The following is a 22,415-nucleotide window of genomic DNA, read 5'->3' as shown; positions in this document are numbered from 1 at the left end:
AAGAGACATATATACACTATATTACCAAAATTATTGGGATGCCTGCCTTTACACACACATAAACTTTATTGGCATCCCAGTCTTAGCCCTTGTACACGCGGTCGGAGATTCCGACATCCAAATCCGTCGGATTTTGTCCGTCGGATCTTGTCCGAAACTGTTGCATACACACAGTCGGACAAAGTTGTCGAAAAATCCAATCTTTCAGAACGTGATGACGTAATTTCGTTACGATGGGACTACGTTCAGGCTAGTAGCCAATAGCTTTGATGTAGGAATTTGATCTGAGCATGCGTGGCACTTTGTCCGATCGGAATTCTCTACACATGATCGGAGTATGTCCTATCAGACCAGTTTGTCGGAAAATATTTCCAGCAAGTTGGAAAATTTGGTCCGACGGATATTCCGACGGAAACAGTCCGATGCATACCACTCACAGTCGGATTATCCGACAACACGGTCCGATAGGACACATTCTGACAGATTCTCCGACCGTGTGTACAAGGGCTTAGTCCGTAGGGATCAATATTGAGTTGGCCCACCCTTTGCAGCTATAAAAGCTTCAACTTTTCTGGGAAGACTGTCCACAAGGTTTAGGAGTGTGTCTATGGGAATGTTTGACCATTCTTCAAGAAGTGCATTCATGAGATCAGGCACTGATGTGGACGAGATGGCCTGGCTCGCAGTGTCTGCTCTAATTCATCCCAAAGGGGATCCATAGGGTTGAGGTCAGGACTGGGGCACAGTCATGTTGGAACAAGAAGGGCCCATCCCCAAACTGTTCCCACAAAGTTGGGAGCATGAAATTGTCCAAAATGTTTTGGTATGCTGACGCCTTAAGAGTTCCCTTCACTGGAGCTAGGGGGTAGGGATGGGCGTGAGCATAAGTTCGGGCCGAGCTTTGGTTGTTCAGATGTTCTGCAGAACACCAAGCAATATGCTGTGTTCGGGGGAAATTCCAAAGCTGTCGGAACACTGTTAAAGTCTATGGGACATTAACATGAAAAATTAAAAGTGCTAATTTTAAAGGCTTATATGCAAGTTATTGTCAAAAAGTGTTTGGGGACCTGGGTCCTACCCCAGGGAACATTTATCAATGCAAAAAAAGTTTTAAAAATGTATGTTTTTTCGGGAGCAGTGATTTTAATAATGCTTAAAGTGAAACAATAAAAGTGTAATATTCCCTTAAATTTTGTACCTGGGGGGTGTCTATAGTATGCCTGTAAAGTGGCGCATGTTTCCCCTGTTTAGAACAGTCTGATAGCAAAACTAAATTTCTAAAGGAAAAAAAGTAATTTATAACTACTCGTGGCAATACACATAAGAGTTCATTGATAAAAACTGCATGGGATTCCCCCACAGGGGAACCCCAAACCAAAATTAAAAAGAGGGGGTCCCTCCAAATACCATACCAGGCCCTTAGGGTCTGGTATGGATTTTTTTGGAAAACCCCACACCAAAATAAAAAAAATGGCATGCGGTTCCCCCAAAAATCCATACCAGACCCTTATCTGATCATGCAACCTGGCAGGCCACAGTAAAAGTGGGGGGCTAGAGAGCACCCCGAACCATACCAGGCCACACGCCCTCAACATCGGGAGGGTGCTTTGGGGTAGCAGCCCCCCCAACACGCTTTGCCCCTGTGTTGATGGGGAGAAGGGCCTCATCCCCACAACCCTTGCCCGGTGGTTGTGGGGGTCTGCAGGAGGGGGGCTTATCGGAATCTGGAAGCCCCCTTTAGCAAGGGGATCCCCAGATCCTGGCCTCCCCTGTGTGAAATGGTAATGGGGTACAAATGTACCACTACCATTTCACCAAAAAGTCTTAAAAATTTTAAAAGACAAGAGACGTTTTTTGACAATTACGTTATTAATGTTTTTTTTTCTTTCCCCGCTTCTTCTTCCATCTTTGTCGGGGTTGTCATTTTGCTATCATACTGTTCTAAACAGGGGAAACATGCACCACTTTACAGGCACACTATAGACAGCCCCAGGTACGACATTTAAAGGAATATTACACTTTTATTGTTTCACTTTAAGCATTATTAAAATCACTGCTCCTGAAAAAATGTCAGTGTTTAAAACTTTTTTATACATTGATACATATCCCCTGGGGCAGGACCCGGGTCCTCAAACACTTTTGAAGACAATACCATGCATATAAGCCTTTCAAATGAGCACTTTTGATTTTTCATGTTCGTGTCCCATAGACTTTAACGGTGTTCACGTGTTCGAACAAACTTTTTGCCTGTTTGGATGTTCTGGTGCAAACCGAAGGGGGGGGGGGGGGGGGAGTGTTGGGCCCATCCCTACTAGGGTGCCAGAACAACCCCTGAAAAATAACCCCACATCATAATCCATCCTCCACCAAATGATTTGGACCAGTGCAGAAAGCAAGGTCCATAAAGACATGGATGAGCGAATTTGGGGTGGAGGAACTTGACTGGCCTGCACAGCATCCTGATGTCAGCCCGATGGAACACCTTTGGGATGAATTAGAGCGGAGACTTCGAGCCAGGCCTTCTCGTTCACATCAGTGCCTGATCTCACAAATGCGCTTCTTGAAAAATAGTAAAACATTCCCAGTAAAACAGACACACTCCTAAACCTTGTGGACAGCCTTCCCAGAAAAGTTGAAGCTGTCATAACTGCAAAGGATGAGCCAACTCAATATTGAACCCTACGGACTAAGACTGGGATGCCATTAGACCCCTTTCACACCACACCGCACCTTGTGTCGGCGGTAAAACGCCGCTAGTTTTAGCGGCGTTTTACCGCCAGATTTGAGGCGGATTTGCGGCGCATTTCGGCCGCTAGCGGGACGCTTTTACCCCCCACTAGCGGCCGCGAAAGGGTTAAAACCGCTCCTTCACCGCTCCAAAGAAGCTGCTGGCAGGACTTTTTTCTGACGTCCTGCCAGCGCACCGCTGTAGTGTGAAAGCCCTCAGGGCTTTCACACTACACACAATGGTGCAGCTTCTTTAGGGCGTTTTGCAGGCGCTATTTCTAACGCTATAGTGCCTGCAAAACACCCTGGTGTGAAAGGGGTCTTAAAGTTCATGTGCGTGGGCAGGCATCATAATACTTTTGGTAATATAGTGTAGCTTCTTCTACAAAAACCTCCATCTGCTAGTAACATTTTTTAATTTTATTTTAGTTTAGGTCTACATTACCATTGTCACTCACCTTTGGAATGAAATATCCTCTGAATGTGACATCTTGTGATGTTGCATGTGGAAGATTTCCCGGTGCGATATCACCATAGCGTAAGATCTCATGAATAACAGCATCAGTGTATGGCATTTGTTTCTGGTGCTCTAATTGAGGCTGGGCTGTGCCAATGACTCTTTCAATTTCATCTTGTACTTTTTCTGTTCAGAAGCAGTTATACATCAAATCAATAGTTAATATACATACGTGTAGATATCTGTGGCAGTCTCTTAATATCTCTTAGGAAAGGTTTACTTCAGCTGGAACTATAAGCTTGAAGAATATAGCTAACAAATACTGTACTGTCTTTAGCTAACACATACAGTGCCTTGAAAAATTATTCATACCCCTTGACATTTTCCACATTTGGTCATGTTACAAACAAAAACGTAAATGTATTTTATTGGGATTTTATGTGACCAACACAAAGTGGCACATAATTATGAAGTGGAAGGAAAGTGAAAATGACTTTCAACATTTTTTATGAATAAATATCTGAAAAGTGTGACGTGCATTTGTATTCAGCCCCCTTTACTCTGATACCCCTAACTAAAATGTAGTGGAACCAATTGCCTTAAGAAGTCATCTAATTAGTAAATAGAGTCCACCTGTGTGTAATTTAGTTTCAATATAAATACAGCTGTTCTGTGAAGCCCTCAGAGGTTTTTTTAGAGAACCTTAGTAACAAACAGCATAATCAAGGCCAAGAAACACACCAGGCAGGCTAGGTATAAAGCTGTGAAGAAGTTTAAAGCAGGTTAAGGTTATAAAAAATATCCCAAGCTTTGAACATCTCACAAAGCATTCTTCAATCCACCATCTGAAAATGAAAAGAGTACGGCACAACTGCAAACCTACCAAGACATGGTCGTCCACCTAAACTGACAGGCTGGGCAAGGAGAGCATTAATCGGAGAAGTAGCCAAGAGACCCATGGTAACTCTGAAGGCGCTGCAGAGATCCACAGCTCAGGTGGGAGAATCTATCCACAGGAAAACTATTAGTGGTGCATGCCACAAATCTGCCCATTATGGAAGAGTGGCAAGACAAAAGCCAGTGCTGAAAGAAAGCCATAAGAGGTCCTGTTTGCAGTTTGTGAGAAGCCATGTGGAGGACATAGAAAACATGTGGAAGAAGGTACTCTGGTCAGATGAGACCAAAACTTAACTTTCTGGCCTAAAAGCAAAATGCTATGTGTGGTGGAAAACTAACTCGGTGCATCACCCTAAACCCACCATGAAACTTGGCGATAGCAGCATCATGTTGTGGGGATGCTTTTCTTCAGCAGGGACAAGCTGGTCAGAGTTGATGGGAAGATGGATGGAGCCAAATACTGGGCAATCTTATAAGAGAACCTGTTAGAGTCTGCAAAAGGCTTGAGACTGGAGTGGAGGTTCACCTTCCAGCAGGATAACAACCCTAAACATATAGCCAGAGCTACAATGGAATGGTTTGGATAAAAGCATATTCATTGGTTAGAATGGCCCAGTCAAAGTCCAGATGTAAATCCATGTGAGAATCAGTGGCATGACTTGAAAATTGCTGTTCACAGATGCTCTCCATCCAATCTGACAGAGCTTGAGCTATTTTGTATAGAAGAATGGGCAAAAATGTCACTCTCTAGGTGTGCAAAGCTGGTAAAGACTTGCAGATGTAATTGCAGCGAAAAGGTGGTTCTACAAAGTATTGACTCAGGGAGGCCGAATACAAATGCACGCCACACTTTTCACATATTTATTCGTAAAAAAAATGTAAAAAACATTTATTATTTTCCTTTCACTTCACAATTATGTGTCACTTTAGCCGCGTACACACGTAGCCGTCTGTCCGACGTACTTAGTCTGGCGGACTTACCGCCAGACTGTCCGTCGGACTTTCCGAACGGGCTACTTGCCCACACACGGCACTTTTTCAGCGGATTAATACGGCGTACTAAGTCCGCCGTACTATCCGCCCTACTTTTGAAATGAACGGACTCGCCCACACACGCGGAGGAAAGTCCGCTCATTTTGAGCACGTCTCCAGGTAGGCGGGGCCCGCGAAGGAGACGTCGCTGGCCCCGCCGCCTGGTATGGACTTAAAGGGGAACCCCAATGCCGAAAAAAATCGGCGTGGGGGTCCCCCCAAAGTCCACAACAGACTCTTGTCCGAGCACGCTACCCGGCCGGCCAGGAAAGGAGGGGCGAGCGAGCGCCCCCCCCCCTCCTGAGCCGTACCAGGCCGCGTGCCCTCAACATGGGGGGTGCCTTGGGGAAAGGGGGGGCCGCGCGGCCCCCCCACCCCAAAGCACCTTGTCCCCATGTTGATGAGGACAAGGGCCTCTTCCCGACAACCCTGGCTATTGGTTGTCGAGGTTTGCGGGCGGGGGGCTTATCGGAATCCGGGAGCCCCCTTTAATAAGGGGGCCCCCGGATACCGGCCCCCCACCCTATGTGAATGAGTATGGGGTACAATGTACCCCTACCCATTCACCTGTAAAATAAAGTACAAAAAAAAAACACAACACACAAGATAAAATAATTTATTGCACAGCTCCGTGGGTCTTCCGTCTTCGGGCGTCTTCTCGCCGGACTCCTCCGCTATCTTCTTGTAGCTCTTTTACTAGCAGAGGAGCCCGGCATTCTTCATCGCCGCAGCCTCTTCTTCCGACTTCGGGGGTCTTGTCCCCCTCTTCGGTTCTTCTGCCGGGCCACCGCGCCTTCTTATAGCTCTTTTACAGGCGGTGGCCCGGTCTTCTGTCGCCGCCGCCGCCTTCCGTTCTTCTTCTTCTTCTCCTGGAGATGTTGACTCGACGTTCTCTCCGGCCGCAATGCCAGGGACGCGCTGCGCTGCCACTTATATAGGGACAAGGGGCGGTGTCACATGGGTTGATGTCACTTGGATTGGTCACATGGGTTGATTTCACATGGCGACAGTCCCAGCATCCTCCGGGACTGTGACATCGTAAGGGGCGGGGTCACCATGTGACACCAACCCATGTGACATCAACCCATGTGACACCGCCCCTTGTCCCTATATAAGTGGCAGCGCAGCGCGTCCCTGGCATTGTGGGCGGAGAGAACGTCGAGTCAACATCTCCAGGAGAAGAAGAAGAAGAACTGAAGGCGGTGGCGTGGCGGCAGCGACAGAAGACCGGGCCACTGCCTGTAAAAGAGCTATAAGAAGGCGCTGTGGCCCGGCAGAAGAACCGAAGAGGGGGACAAGACACCCGAAGTCAGAAGAAGAGGCCACGGTGACGAAGAAGAATGCCAGGCTCCTCCACTAGTAAAAGAGCTACAAGAAGATAGCGGAGGAGTCCGGCGAGAAGACCCCCGAAGACGGAAGACCCCCGGAGCTGTGCAATAAATTATTTTATCTTGTGTGTTGTGTTTTTTTTTTGTACTTTATTTTACAGGTGAATGGGTAGGGGTACATTGTACCCCATACTCATTCACATAGGGTGGGGGGCCGGTATCCGGGGGCCCCCTTATTAAAGGGTCCTCATCAACATGGGGACAAGGTGCTTTGGGGAGGGGGGGCCGCGCGCCCCCCCTTCCCCAAGGCACCCCCCATGTTGAGGGCACGCGGCCTGGTACGGCTCAGGGGGGGGGGGCGCTCGCTCGCCCCTCCTTTCCTGACCGGCCGGGTAGCGTGCTCGGACAAGGGTCTGTTGTGGACTTTGGGGGGACCCCCACGCCGATTTTTTTTGGCGTTGGGGTTCCCCTTTAAGTCCATACCAGGCGGCGGGGCCAGCGACGTATCCTTCGCGGGCCCTGCCTACCTGGAGACGCGCTCGAAATGAGCGGACTTTTCTCCGGACGGGAAAAGTCCGTTCATTTCAAAAGTACGGCGGACTGGCACGAAATGCGAGTTCGGCGGGAAGATTGGAGTGTAAAACTACATTCTAAGTCCGCCGTACTTTCGGGTCAAAAAAGTATGCCGGAGGCTACACGGGGGGGATTGTTTGGCGGACTTGAGTTTGCCGGACTTTTCCACCCACTTGTTTGATCGTGTGTACGCGCCATTTGTGTTGGTCTATCACATACAATCCCAATAAAATACATTTATGTTTTTGGTTGTAACATGACAAAATGTTGAAAATTTCCAAGTGTATTAATACTTTTTTCAAGACACTTTAGTAGCACAATTCTCAGATTCCGATAGGTGGTGACTATGGTTAACCATATTTTCCAATGAAAATCTTTGGTATTTGGTCAGTCTGTGGTCAAAGGCCATATCACTGCTTATCTTACTTTGTATATTAGGATATTTCATCATTAGCAGGAGGCCCCATCTCAAAACAGTGGATGTTGTCTCCATTCCAGCAGAAAAGAAGTTGTTGACCAGGGCTGTCAAATTGTCATCATGGTAATACAGGGTGGATTCTGGTTTCCCCTGCAGAACAGAAATATAAGACGTATGGACATTTAGACATTCTGCAGATTGCCAATCTCCTTTATAGCATCTATTCAATTGACATATGTCATTTAAGTATAAAAACACCAGATATCCACGCTTAGGAAGAAAGAACTGCAGCCTCCCTAATTGGGAACACCACTTAGGTGGAGTTCTGAAATATTAAAGCTCTACAAAAGAGAAATGGCGCGGTTCAAAAAATGATTTTGTTAGAAAAAACCTATGTGTAAATTCATAAATATAATGTGCTGCCTGACTATGTATATATAAATTAACACAAATAAACGTGTTAAAAAAAAAAACACAAATCCCCAAAAAAATTCCGTGTGCGGCTCCTGCACACAAACCCTAAATAAAGTGAGACGTGCTAATTACAGAGTGATAAGTCCCAAAAAATATAATCTGTATGTGTATATGATTATACACTGTTAAATAGCAGTAAGTAAAATAAAGGTGACTCTCCAGTGCTCCCCTCTTCCATCCGCATCACTCTCTTGTGCCTGCACTCACCAGAGAGCCTCACCCCTTCAGGGGTAACAGACGTAATAGCTGTATCCCAATGGCGGTGTCCCCCTTTAACGAGGTATCACTCTGGTTCGCACAGCTGCAATCCACCTTACCAAATCGGTTTAGGAATCCCCAGCGACGGGCTTCCACATATGTATGGAAAAGATGAGCCTCATAGTGTGAATCCGTAGACCCACATTTTTATTTAATAAAAAGTCTCCATTTAACATTTTTAGAAAAAAAGGAGCTCCACTGCTCCGCTGTGTAATCAATAAGGCACTTCCGGCGTGGTCGCGGCACGCATTCCATGGCCAGACTGACAGAAACCGGAAGAATGAAGAAACAGAAATTACGTATTGTGTACCAAGTATGTCCCGTCTTACGCGTTTCATCACCATAAGGCGGGACATACTTGGTATGCAATAAGTAATTTCCATATCTTCTGACTTCTGGTTTCTGTCAGCCCGACCATGGAATGCACACCATGACCATGCCGGGACTACGGAAGTGCCTTATTGATTACACAGCGGAGCAGTGGAGCTCCTGTTTTTTATTAAAAATTGAAATGGAGACTTTTTATTAAATAAAACTTTGGTTCTGTGGATTCACGCTATGAGGCTCATCTTTTCCATACATATGTGGATGCCCGTCGCTGGGAATCCCTAAACCGCTTTGGTGAGGTGGATTGCAGCTGTGCGAACCAGAGGGATATTGTCATTGGGATACAGCTATTACGCCTATTACCTCTGCAGGGGTGAGGCGCTCTGGTGAGTGCAGACACAAGAGGGCGATGCAGATGGAAGAGGGAAGCACTGGAGAGTCACCTGTGAACGGATCACTGTTCACAGACTGCTATTTAATAGTGTATAATCATATACACATACAGATTACTAGGGTTTATATGCAGAAGCTGCACACAGGAAAACATTTTTTGGATTTTTTTTTTTTTTAACCCATTTATTTGTGTTAAGTTTTATATATACATTTTCAGGGATTGAGTCATGCAGCACTAAGCACTTGTTAACTTTTTTATTTTGATGTGCTGAAGTATTACTGTTATGTATATATTTTTTTATACTTTATATATATTTTTTATACTTTGGTTTATATTTGTGTTTTATACATATATATATATATATTTATTTTTGATTGAAACACTATTCACTTGGGGGCGTGGCCGGCAGCCGAGGAGTATAGCCGCGTTGTAGGAGAGCTCTGTCTTCCGCGGACACACTGGAGCATACTACTGAACCCCTGAGCGAATATAAGCGGCGATTTTAGCTCCCCCAAGGTCGGGCACACCGGGGGAACATGCAGAGGAAACGTAAGGATGAAAGGAGGCTGAGCAGAATGACGGATTTTTACCGGCATCCCTGCAGCACTCAGACCCAAGATGGCGCCGGTAAGCAATGTGACAGAGAGCGTGGTAGGCTCTCTGCTCATAAAAATGACACAATGCATCAGGCACCTCTCCCAAATGACGCTCCCATAGGGAGCAAAAATCCTTCACAGCCATCATCCACAGCCTCAAGCCCTGTTAAGGCAAAAATGCAGAATATGCAAGGGAATGACATGGAGGAAGAGGGTAATACATATCTCAATGATACAAGGGAACTTCAGGACTCTATACTAGAATTCCCTACTAAAAACCAGCCAGTATTCGATACTACCCTGAAAGGTATGCGGAGTCTCTCCGGTGTACTTTGCATGCAGTTATCATGACCCTCACAAGCCACTTTAAAGAGGAAGTCAAAGCAGTAGACAACAGGGTCACTCATATAGAACACAAAATGAGTGAGTTTGCGGGAACTATCAATGAGGTTATTGACGCCCATAATGAGAGGGAGGACGAGCTGCAATTAATGAAGGTGAAATTGGCCAATCTAGAAGATCGTTCAAGAAGAAATAATATTAAAATCCGTGGGATACCCGAAACAGTTAAAACATCAGACCTGAGTGCACACTTTCAACAAATCCTTCAGGATGCACTACCAGAAGCCTCTCTAACAGACCTTTCTATAGACAGGATTCAGACTGCCTAAACCTAGCACTTACTAGACCATTTGCCAATAGATACAATTGCAAGAATCCACTTCTTTCAAACCAAGAAGAGGTTCCTCCACTACATGAGGAACCCGGAAAACAAGCCGGCATCTGCACAAGGCCTATCTTTTTACCCAGATCTATCAGCTTACACAATGCAGAGCAGAAGAAATATGGCTACCATTACCAAGCCCCTGAGGAACCACCACATACCATACAAATGGGCATATCCGGCAAAACTCATCATCACGAGAGATGGGAAAATGGTTACCATTAAATAAGTGGAAGAAGGTATACAACTCTTGTGTGAGTGCTGCATACTGGACATGGAAGAGGACTCTCAATCGACAGCCTCATCACCGTGTCCCCGGTCTCCTGCCTGGCCAAGGGAAATTAAAGACTGACTGCTCAAGTAACAATATAACTCATCTGTAGCTCTGGGAGACCCGTGGAACTATGATCAGTTCTCTTTTTGCCCCTTGAAGTTTAAGGGATTGTATCCCTACTGATTCAGTTGAATCATCCCTTTTTAGAAAACAAAACACAAAAAAGTCTTCATTTTTTTCTCGTTTATTTACACTGGAGAACAAGAGTTGTGTACCCTCTGGTACAATCCACGTCTATAATTACTTCAACCCCTCTATACTTTGATTATTAACATTAAGTTGGAATTGTGGACTCAATTATTGAGCAACTGTTAAAGATCCAAGGTTGCAGGTAATGCCTATTCCTTCCAATTCACACCATGGGGTTTAAATCTCCCAAAAAAATCTCTTCATTCAATGTCAGGGGGCTGAATAGCCCTCATAAAAGGCGCATGCTCTGGAAAGAAGCTAAGCAGATGCAGAGTGACATTTTGTGCCTTCAAGAGATGCACTTTTTAGCTTCTAAACTCCCAAAGTTGCAAAATAGGTGATTTCCAACAGTGTTCTGCTCAAACGCCCAAAAGAAAAGCAGAGGAGTGGCCATCCTCATCAAGGACACAGTATCTTTTAAATGTACTCACATTGAGTTAGACAAAGCAGGCAGATATATTATCCTTGTGGGACAGGTAAACACGGTTTACACCATAGTGAACATATATTTACCTAATTTGAAACAACTGTCCTTTTTGAATAAGGTATTCAAAAGAGTAAATGCAACGCGCAAGGGTTATACCATATTATGCAGCGATTTTAATGCCATGCCCACCAATTCCTAAATCCTTCTAAAAACAGAGAAGGAGTAACCCTTTCGCGTTTCATTGCCTCAGAAAACCTATATGATGTGTGGCGGTGCCAGCACTCGACAGAACGGGATTACTCCTACTTCTCGAGTGTACACCACGCATATTCAAGAATTGATCTTTTTTGGTGGATACATTTCTACTGAAAAATGTTAGTATGTCATCTATACCTAATATTACATGGTCGAACCACACCCCAGGATCCATTGTGGTGGAAGGGTCCCACACGGAGACCAGGGCCAATAGATGGAAAAATTACGCTTTTCTTTTTGAGCACCTGAATTACAAAAACAAAATTGCTTTAGAGCTTCGTGAGTTTTTTTTAACGTTAACGCTCTGTCTGTGTCGGACCCTTTCATGCTTTGGAATTGCCACAAGGCATTTATGAGAGGGGTCCTTATAAAAATAAGTAGTATGGCCAAAAATCAAAGAAACTAGATGGACTTAGACATGAGCTTAGACTCCTATTAATCTCGCAACATAATCACTTGTTCCAAAAATGGAAAGCCCACTTCTACTGCCAGGGAAATAGAGCTGGGAAACTTTTAGCTAAACAGATAAAGGAGAAAACAATAAAGCAGAAAATCCCATTTATTTTCCATCCAATCACAGGCGCTAAACTAACCAACCCAAAGGAAATTGCTAACACATTTAGGGACTACTATTGCACACTGTATAACCTAAAGGAAGACACTTTGATCCCACAATCATCTCAGGAATTGATCCAGGAGTTCCTGGACTCAATATCGCTGCCCAGATGCCCAACTCAAAATTTTGAATGTCCCCATTACGCTAGGCGAACTTCATAAAACGATTATGTCATTGCCACTTAACAAATCCCCAGGCCCAGACGGATTTTCATCTGAGTATTACTGCGCATACTGCCCCATAATAAGCCCATACTTACTGAAAACGTTCAAAAAAGCTACTTCGGAATCTTCCTTCCCTCCTGAAATGTTAGCGGCCACAATTGTAACTCTACCCAAACCTGGGAAATCACCAGATATACCACAGAATTTCAGGCCTATTTCTCTACTGAACGTGGATCTGAAGATCTACGCTAAGATACTAGCAAACAGACTGTCTGGACTCCTGCCACCCTGATAAAACAAGACCAGATAGGCTTTGTGCCAGGGCGTCAGGCACCAGATGCAACTAGGATTATTAATCTGATTCATGCTGCGGAGTCATCAGGGGTTCCTTCTCTGCTTCTCTCGTCAGATGCGGAGAAGGCCTTCGATAGAATCCACTGGGGGTACTTAAGGCAGGTACTTCACAAATTCGGAGTAGTGGGCAAAATAAATTCAGCCATTTCGACATTATGCACCAATCCCTCAGCAATGGTCTACACAGAAGGCATGTTCTCTGATAGCTTTAATATCACAAATGGGACACGGCAAGGGTGCCCGCTATCACCTTTAATATTCACCCTTTTAATGGAGCCTCTTGCCGAAAAAATAAGATCACATCCAAATATTTTGGGTATATCAATTTCAAAACATACTCATTCTATTACGTTATTCACCGACGATGTAATTTTATCCTTATCGAACCCCAAAACTTCCCTACCAGCTGTACACGCCATGTTAGAGCACTTTAATTGAGCCTCATACTACAAAGTCAATGCCTCTAAATCAAATCTGTTAGCTATAAACTTAGAGGAAACAACAAAAACATCTTTGGTCGCACAATTCCCATACCCCTGGGCAGATAAACCCATTCAATACTTGGGCATTCAAGTAACGACACCTAGCTCCACCTTATTTAAAATAAACTATGTACCTCTCCTTACCTCCCTTCAACAAGTATTAAATAGATTGATAAATTTCCACTTATCCTGGATGGGCATACTGGCAGCATATAAAATGACTATTCTACCGAGGCTCTTATATTTCTTTAGAGCCCTTCCAATCCCTGTCCCTGCAACCTTTTTTAAAACAGTTCAAGCTCAACTCAACAAATTTGTATGGGCAGATAAAAAGCCATGATGCTTCCAGTCTTCCTTGTCCAGAAATAGGAAATTTGGCGGAATGGGACTACCCATTTTAAGAGATTATTACATAGCAAGCATACTAGATCAAGTGAAGTACTGGCTCCAACCACAGGCATTAAAGCACTGGGTTACAATAGAAAGTTTGTCCCAATTCCTTACGGTCTACGCTACTATCGAACTCTTTTTCCAAAACAAAATTTAAATCCACGCACCCCTTTATTCAACTGGTAATGAACACCTGGAGGAACTTTTATCAGGACATGGAACTTAACCCCACCGTTACTGAAGTCCCCATTCCTCTATCCTCAATATGTACATATATTGATGAACTTACACTAACGTCTTGGGAACAAAAAGGGATTACATTAGTCAGACTTGATGGAGCGGGGCAGACTCATCTCCTTTAAAGCATTAGCTCAAAAATACTCCCTTCCCATATCAGATCAATTCATATATATAAGAGTCACATCATTTTTAAGATTGCACGCTTTAATACCTATCAAAATCCCACACCAGGCTTGGGCATTCTGGACCGATATGACAAAACTTATCAGAAGGATCTCTCCTTTTTACAATTTGCTACAGCAAAAGAACCAATTTACTAAACTACCACCACTTCAAAAATGGGAAAGAGACCTTTCCGTATCCTTCTCAGAGTATCAGTGGAAAAAGCCATTAAATGTAACTACTGCTATATTAGATCCATAACTCATTATGAATCAGCTCAGAAACTTCTCCTTATGTGGTATTACACTCCTTATATTACTGAAAATTTTTCAAAAGATAGCCCTAACGAATGTTGGCGTGGATGCGGCAGAGTTGGGACTTTTTTTTTATTTAAATGTATATTTATTGAAAATTTTTTAAACAGTACAAAAGAGTTGTAAATACGGTACAATAGTCAGTAACATTGGTTAAACATAGTAAGAGCACCAAATTGCAGGTTTCAAAAAAGTTAAGTAAAAGAAAAAAAAATCAATTGTAAGTACCATACGAGACAAAAAGGAGGATACACCATGAATCTGTATACAATAATAATTGCGGGGGGCGTGGCCAGAGATGGACGCCTGAGCCCTTTCCTCCGGCGTACAGGGAGCTTCTAAGCAACACACAGGGCTAATCCGCCGCCATCCGAACATGGGAAAGGGGGATCGGAGCACTCCGGGATCCAGGGAAACCGCTGAGGCAGGTCAGTCCCCTCTCACCAGTATTCCGGCGATGTTCCGCCCGGCGCACGGGGAAGGCCTCAAAGCCGCGGCCTCGCCTAAGCCATCCGCCCCGCTCGGCACCTCCGGAGGTGCGGCGGGCGGCGCGAACGGTCCGCTAGGCCTAAATAAAGACAGCTTCCCCCCACTGACCCAGGCTGTATCCCCCCAAGCCTCCCCAGCCACACAGGCCCTAAGCCTTGCTGATCTCCAGGCTGTAGCACTTGATATCAAGGCTACACTGTCAGCAGCCATTACAGATCTGAAGTCTGACATTCAGCACATGGCAGCAAGAATTGGAGCAGCTGAACAAACTGCATCACGTCACTCTGATGCCCTGAAGCAAATACAAAGATCCTCTGACAACCACCTTTGTCACCTTATAGAGATGCAACGCCACATCGAGGACCTCGACAATAGAGGAAGGCGCCACAACATCAGAATCCGTGGGGTCCCCGAGACAACAGACCAGACCCCTGTAATGCAAACGGCAACTTCCATTTTCAATGATCTGCTGGAGAGACCCCCTAACTCCCCAATTGACTTTGAAAGAATTCACCGTGCTCTCAGACCGAGGGGAAGAGACACGGACCCACCAAGAGACATTGTCTGTTGCTTGGTAAATTTTCCACTAAAGGAAGCCATCCTTAAAAAAGCTAGAGAAAAAAACAGAGTGCTTTTCAATGGTCACGAAATCAAATTGTACCAAGACCTCTCCAACATTACCTTACAGCAACGCAGGGCCCTTCGCCCGCTACTGGACCAACTCCGGACCAGAGGCATTCCCTATAGATGGAAGTTTCCATTCTGCTTGTCCGCAACATGGAGAGGTCACACAGCGCTTCTACGCACTCCTGATGACTTGCATTCATTCTGTGAATCGCTCAACCTCCCTGTAACGAACAAGGAAGAAGGAACTGAAGGAAGAAGTAACAAACAACTCGACTCCCAGAGCGCAGAGAAACAGAGACCGCAGACGAAGGTCTCCGTCAGCACCGCACCACGGAAGGGGAGCTGAACACGGAAGCCCAGGCATCTCCCCACCTAGAAGAAGAGACCGAATCGACAGACCAGATCTAATGGACACCTAGACTGCAGTCCATCGCCTCCTTCATGCTGAAACTACCTGAAACATTTATCTTGAAGAAGCCCCAAGACCCTTTTTGATCCTCTTCCTCGCCAACTCTCCGTTGTTCCAACTGTCCCACCATCATCTCATCTAATGATCTTACTCCGTCAGACCACACCTTGTTGACAGCTTGAAACTCTACCCAGAAAACACTCATTACCCTCATCCACATCTGGGTAAAACAGGTTTACCCCAAAAGGTAAGCCCCTTCAGGGGGTTCTTTTGAGCCCTTATTCAGGGTTTCCCGGTTTCTGAGTAAAACGCATACTATCTCGCTTTGATGGAACCTATTCAGCGTTTGGGCCTGCACTCACGTTGACCTACAGTTGCCCACTCTAAACATGTTTTTTTCCTGTTTTTTTCTTTTTTTTTTTTTTCTTTTTTTTTTTCTGGGGAAAAGACTGAACTGAGTATCTTGTAATAAAGTTTTTTTTACAGGTGGACTCATATTCAGATGGCGAACACTATCCCCATACCCACCCTGGCATGTGCTATTATACACATACACAAGGGAAACAGTCTAATTCTGAGTTTGTTTCTTTAAGCCAGTTTGGTCGCTGTCTAATACGTGGAAGTAACCTAGTTTTCTTTTCCTTTTTTCCTTATGACAGCATACAAGAGCCTCACGGCTCTAATCACTTTAGGTTTGTCACTCTAATGGACCCTAGGGACTGGATTATCCCCATACCAGCTCTGTTAAAAGGTTTCTCATAGCCTGGCTCAACTCCCATTCCATTAAGGTTATTGAGGAGAATCTTATTTTTTGTTCTTCCTTCTTCTCTACCATTATACATAAAGTTTAAGTCTGTGCTCGAATACAGCTTTTGTTTGTTACCAGTCAGAGGTTTCTGCAAGGGGTATAACCCCCCCTCTTTTTCACTAAAACCCATGTTAACTGGGCATACGGAGAACCCCGCTAGTGCACACCTCCCTTGGGTCCAAGAAAGACTCATCCTAAATATCCTACTCGATATATAGACACAACCCTTCTGTTACCAGGGACAAGCACTAGTCTCCAAATTGAATGCTACAACTATTTGTTGTTAATTTTTAGCTCCAAGCTTATTGATGCCTGGCGGGATTCTCGGTGCACCCTCTCTCTTCTTTATATAAGGTTAAAGGTATTGTTATTAAGATTGTTGTTCAGAGATTCTTTTATCGCACACTACTACCAAGTAACATATTTAGTCAACCCCTCCTAAGGGTGAAAGGGTTTCATCTCCCTGACGCATTAATACATAACATCTATAAAATGCTCTCACTGATTTTGTCTCGGTGGTCATTACAGAGAGAAATGCATACCCACGGCTCAAGGGTGATCACTGAATCACACTTCATCTTACTGCAACATAGGCTTGGCTGGTTTTGACCGCATGACGCGTTACTGTCATGCTATCCCCCTTCCACCTCCTTGCATTACAACCCTGTCTAGTTTTAAATTACCATGCGCGATTGAGCTCCCTGGACGCCGGTCCCACATACCTTATATCTAACACCTCACTTTGTGATACAACATCTGACACTTGTTCGTCCCCCCTTTTGGTCATTGAACCCACACAAGGAGTGATCCCCCATATCGCTCCTTGACCCTACCGGCGTATACATATAGGTTGGCTTAGCTGGTCTAATCCTTCCTCCGGTGTATGTTCTACCTACCTGTATTAGGTACTCCCTTCACCCCCCCTTCTTCCCCTCCCCCCCTCATTTTATTGATTTTTTCTTTTATTATTTTCTTTCTTCTTTTTTCTTTTCCAACACTACTAGCAGACACTTACAGTGATGCCGTCTCAGAGACCGCACTCCTCAACCCTTTCTCTCAAACTACTATCTATTAATGCTAAAGGGCTCAATATCTCAACTAAAAGAACCAAATTCCTTTCTGAATTTCATAAATACAAAGCCAACATAGTATGTATCCAAGAGACTCACTTCAAATCTAACAATGTTCCTAAGTTCTCGGATGGACGATTCCCCACTGTTTTCCACTCCACCAACCCTGAGGGGAAGACGAAAGGGGTCTCCATTAGACATGTGCATTCGTTTTCGTCCGAATGCATTTTCGTCCGAATTTCAGCTATTTTCGTTTTGACAAACGATAACGAAAGCACAAAATCCGAAAAACGAAAGATCCGACATAAATAAATGCTTTATTTTCGTTTTCATTGTTACAACAGTTCGATATAGAATAGGAGATTCGACATGACTCTGACAACAATGTGTCTATAGAACCTGTGGTCGAATGTGCCTAACCTTACCTCTATTAGTCCAAGATTATATAGAGAAAATATCCGACAGAGAAAAAAGATTTGACAGAGAGAAAAGATTCTGCAAGTTACTGTCCTAAAAAGTGTTTGGGGACCCGGGTCCTGCCCCAGGGGACATGTATCAATGCAAAAAAAAGTTTTAACTAGTTGCTGACCGCCGGCCGTCAAATGACGGCCAGGCGGCGCACCTATTGTGGCGGGAGGCCGTCATATGACGGCCTCCCGTTTAAACAGGGAATGCGCGCGATCGTGCGCGCGCATCCCTGTTTCTTCGGTGGCGGCGTGTCACGGAGACACCGCTCGCCACCGAAGGGGGTGAACAGCCATTCGTTATGGCTGTTTACCACGTGATCGGCCGTGATGAAGTCACGGCCGATCACAGATGGTCACACCCCGAACGTGCGCGGCGCATGCGCGCGATCGCGAGCGCGCTGCGCGTGCACGTCGGTGGCGGCGTGTTCCCCGGGAACACTGCTCGTCACCGACGCTGGTAAACAGCCATTGGCCGGCTGTTTACCCACGTGATCGGCTGTGATCCTTTCACAGCCGATCACAAAAATGTAAACAAACTGCGGTAACGGGATGTTACCGGGTTCTCCTCCTCACACACCGATCGTGTGTGAGGAGGAGATTGCGGTAACATCTCGTTACCGCATACAGTGTACACCAATCATACTGATTGCCCCCCCCCCAATAAAGAGGACCTGTCACCACCCCTCATAGTACCTGTCAATCACAGTCCATCAGAGTACCTGTCACAGTCCATCAGAGTATTTGAGTACCTGTCACAGCACATCAGAGTACCCGAGTACCTGTCACAGCCCATCAGAGTACCTGTCAGCCCATCAGAGTACCCGAGTACCTGTCACAGCCCATCTGAGTACCCGAGTACCTGTCACAGTTCATCTGAGTACCCAAGTACCTGTCACAGCCCATCAGAGTACCCGAATACCTGTCACAGCCCATCAGAGTACCCGAGTACCTGTCACAGCCCATCAGAGTACCTGAGTACCTGTCACGGCACATCAGAGTACCCGAGTACCTGTCACGGCACATCAGAGTACCCGAGTACCTGTCACGGCACATCAGAGTACCCGAGTACCTGTCACGGCACATCAGGGTACCCGAGTACCTGTCACGGCACATCAGGGTACCCGAGTACCTGTCACGGCCCATCAGGGTACCCGAGTACCTGTCACGGCCCATCAGGGTACCCGAGTACCTGTCACGGCCCATCAGGGTACCCGAGTACCTGTCACAGTCCATTAGAGTACCGAGTACCTGTCACAGTCCATCAGGGTACCCGAGTACCTGTCACAGTCCATCAGGGTACCCGAGTACCTGTCACAGTCCATTAGAGTACCGAGTACCTGTCACAGTCCATTAGAGTACCTGTCACAGTCCATTAGAGTACCGAGTACCTGTCACAGTCCATTAGAGTACCGAGTACCTGTCACAGTCCATCAGGGTACCCGAGTACCTGTCACAGCCCATCTGAGTACCCGAGTACCTGTTCCAGTCCATCTGTGTACCAGAGTACCTGTCACAGTCCATCTGAGTACCCGAGTACCTGTCACAGTCCATATGAGTACCTGTCACCGCCCTTCAGAGTACCCAAATACCAGTCACCAAACCATCAGAGTACCTGTCACCAGGCCATCAGAGTACCCGAGTACCTGTCACCAGGCCATCAGAGTACCCGAATACCTGTCACCAGGCCATCAGAGTACCCGAGTACCTGTCACCAGGCCATCAGAGTACCCGAGTACCTGTCACCAGGCCATCAGAGTACCCGAGTACCTGCCACCAGGCCATCAGAGTACCCGAGTACCTGTCACCAGACCATCAGAGTACCCGAGTACCTGTCACCAGACCATCAGAGTACCCGAGTACCTGTCCCCAGACCATCAGAGTACCCGAGTACCTGTCACCAGACCATCAGAGTACCCGAGTACCTGTCACCAGACCATCAGAGTACCCGAGTACCTGTCACCAGGCCATCAGAGTACCCGAGTACCTATCTCCAGCCCATGTCTCATAGAATATACGTTGGGGTGTTTGCTTTCCAAAAAGGGGTCATTTTGTGGGTAATTTCACTGTCCTGGTGGTCCAGGACCTTCAAAAGTGTGATGGGTAGGAATGAAATGAGATGTGTCATTTATGCTCCTAGAACGCCTGAACGTACTACTTCAATGTTCGGCCTCTCTATGTGGCCAGGCTGTGTAAAAGTCCTACACATGTGGTATCGCCATACTCGGGAGGAGTAGCAGAATGTATTTTGGGGTGTAATTTTTGCTATATACATGCTATGTGTTAGAAATATCTTATAAATTGACAATTTTGTGTAAAAAAAAAAATGCGTTTAAATTTTTTTCCACATATTCCAAAAACTTCTGGAAAAAAATGAACCGTTCAAAAGACTCATTATGCCTCACAGATTATACGTTGGGGTGTTTGCTTTCCAAAATGGGGTAATTTTATGGGAAATTCCATTGTCCTGGTACTCCAGGGCCTTCAAAAGTGTAATAGGTGGTTGAGAAATGAGATGCGTAATTTTTACTCGTAGAACGTCTGAAGGTACTACATCAATGTTAGTGCTCTGTATGTGGCCAGGCTGTGTAAAAGTCCTACACATGTGGTATCGCCGTACTCGGGAAGAGTAGCAAAATGTATTTTGGGGTGTAATTTGTTGTATGCATATGCTGTGTGTGAGAAATAACCTGATAATATGACAATTTAGTAAAAAAAAATAAAAAAAAATAAAAAATCTTCATTTTGCAAAGAATTGTGGGAAAAAATGACAACTTAAAAAAACTCACCATGCTACTTACTTAATACCTTGGGATGTCTACTTTGTAAAAAGGGGTCATTTGGGGGGTATTTGTACTTTCCTGACTTGTTAGTGTCTCAAGAAATGAGGTACACCTGATGTACTGAAGGCCTGATCAGAAGTGATCAATTTTCAGTGATTGGCACCATAGATTGTAGACTCTATAACTTTCACAAAGACCAAATAATATATACTAATGTGGGTTATTTTTACCAAAGATATGTAGCAGTATAAATTTTGGCCAAAATTTATGAAGAAAAATTACTAATTAGCAAAAATTTATGACAGAAACGAAGAAAAAGGAATTTTTTTCACAAAATTTACATTTTATTTTATTTATAGCACAAAAAATAAAAAACCCACTAGTGATTAAATACCACTAAAAGAAAGCTCTATTTGTGTGGAAAAAAGGACGCAAGTTTCATATGGATACAGTGTAGGATGACTGAGTAATTGTCATTCAAACTGTGAGAGCGCTGAAAGCTGAAAATTGGTCTGGTCAGGAAGGGGGTGTAACTGCACTGTACTGAGGTGGTTAAAAACGGCCATTTTTTCGGGAGCAGTGATTTTAATAATGATTAAAGTGAAACAATAAAAGTGTAATATTCCTTTAAATTTTGTAGGGGGGGGGGGGGTGTCTATAGCATGCCTGTGAAGGGGCTCATGTTTCCCGTGCTTAGAACTGTCCCTGCACAAAGTGTCATTTATGCAGGAAAAAAAGTCCTTTAAAATCACTCGCAGCTATTATGAATTGTCGGCTCCCGTAATACAGAGAACACTCATTGAAAGTCATTGATAAAAAAAAAAAAAAATAAATAAATAAAAAAGTGTGGGGGTCCCCCAAATTCAATTACCAGGCCCTTCAGGTCTGGTATGGATATTAAGGGGAACCCTGCCTCAAATTTAAGAAAAAATTTGACGTGGGGTTCCCCCTAAATATCCATAACCAGACCCTTCAGGTCTGGTATGGATATTAAGGGGAACCCCGCGTCAAATAAAAAAAAAAATTGACGTGGGGTTCCCCCTAAAAATCCATACCAGACCCTTTATCCGAGCACGCAACCTGGCAGGCCGCAGGAAAAGAGGGGGGACGAGAGAGCGGCCCCCCCTCCCTCCTGAACCGTACCAGGCCACATGCCCTCAACATTGGGAGGATGCTTTGAGGGTCTGTGACCCCTCAAAGCACCTTGTCCCCATGTTGATGAGGACAAGGGCCTCATCCCCACAACCCTGGCCGGTGGTTGTGGAGGTCTGTGGGCGGACCTACCATTTCACAAAGAAAGTGTAAAAAATGTTTAAATAAAACAAACACACTTTTGAAAAATTCCTTTATTAAAAATAAAAAAATAAAAAAAAGATTCCAGCGGCGGTAATCCACTCTTGCTATCCAGCGACGGACGGTCATCTCTCCAGCGATGGCTCATCTCATCCAGCGCAGCGAATCCTCCATCCTTCTTCTGTCTCTGTGGAGGAGACACTGCAGGCATTCCGGCGGCTGACGTTTCTTATATACGGAGGGCGGGGCCACCCGTCACCTGACCCCGCCCCCTTCTGACGGAAGGGGAAACCCGGGGTTCCCTGTGACGTATGGGTGACCCCGCACCCCTCTGATGTAA

At 45.2% G+C, this 22,415-nt stretch overlaps 1 protein-coding gene across 1 annotated transcript in view; it reads right to left on the bottom strand.

Annotated features, from left to right (window-relative positions):
- LOC143989066 (cytochrome P450 2K4-like) overlaps nt 1-22,415 on the bottom strand; it is a 133,230-nt gene that overhangs the window by 26,452 nt on the left and 84,363 nt on the right. The window contains exons 7-8 of the mRNA XM_077489078.1: nt 7,441-7,582; nt 3,186-3,370 (exon numbers count right to left, since the gene is read on the bottom strand). Of these exons, the coding sequence (XP_077345204.1) occupies nt 3,186-3,370; nt 7,441-7,582 (327 nt within the window). The remainder of the gene's footprint in view (nt 1-3,185; nt 3,371-7,440; nt 7,583-22,415) is intronic.

Source organism: Lithobates pipiens, unplaced genomic scaffold, assembly GCF_037356315.1.
Source record: "Lithobates pipiens isolate NorthernLeopardFrog02 unplaced genomic scaffold, aLitPip1_a1.2 Scaffold_18, whole genome shotgun sequence".
Lineage (NCBI taxonomy): Eukaryota > Metazoa > Chordata > Amphibia > Anura > Ranidae > Lithobates > Lithobates pipiens.
The sequence above is the reverse complement of the archived record's forward strand: the minus strand, read 5'-3'. Positions and strand labels throughout refer to the sequence as shown.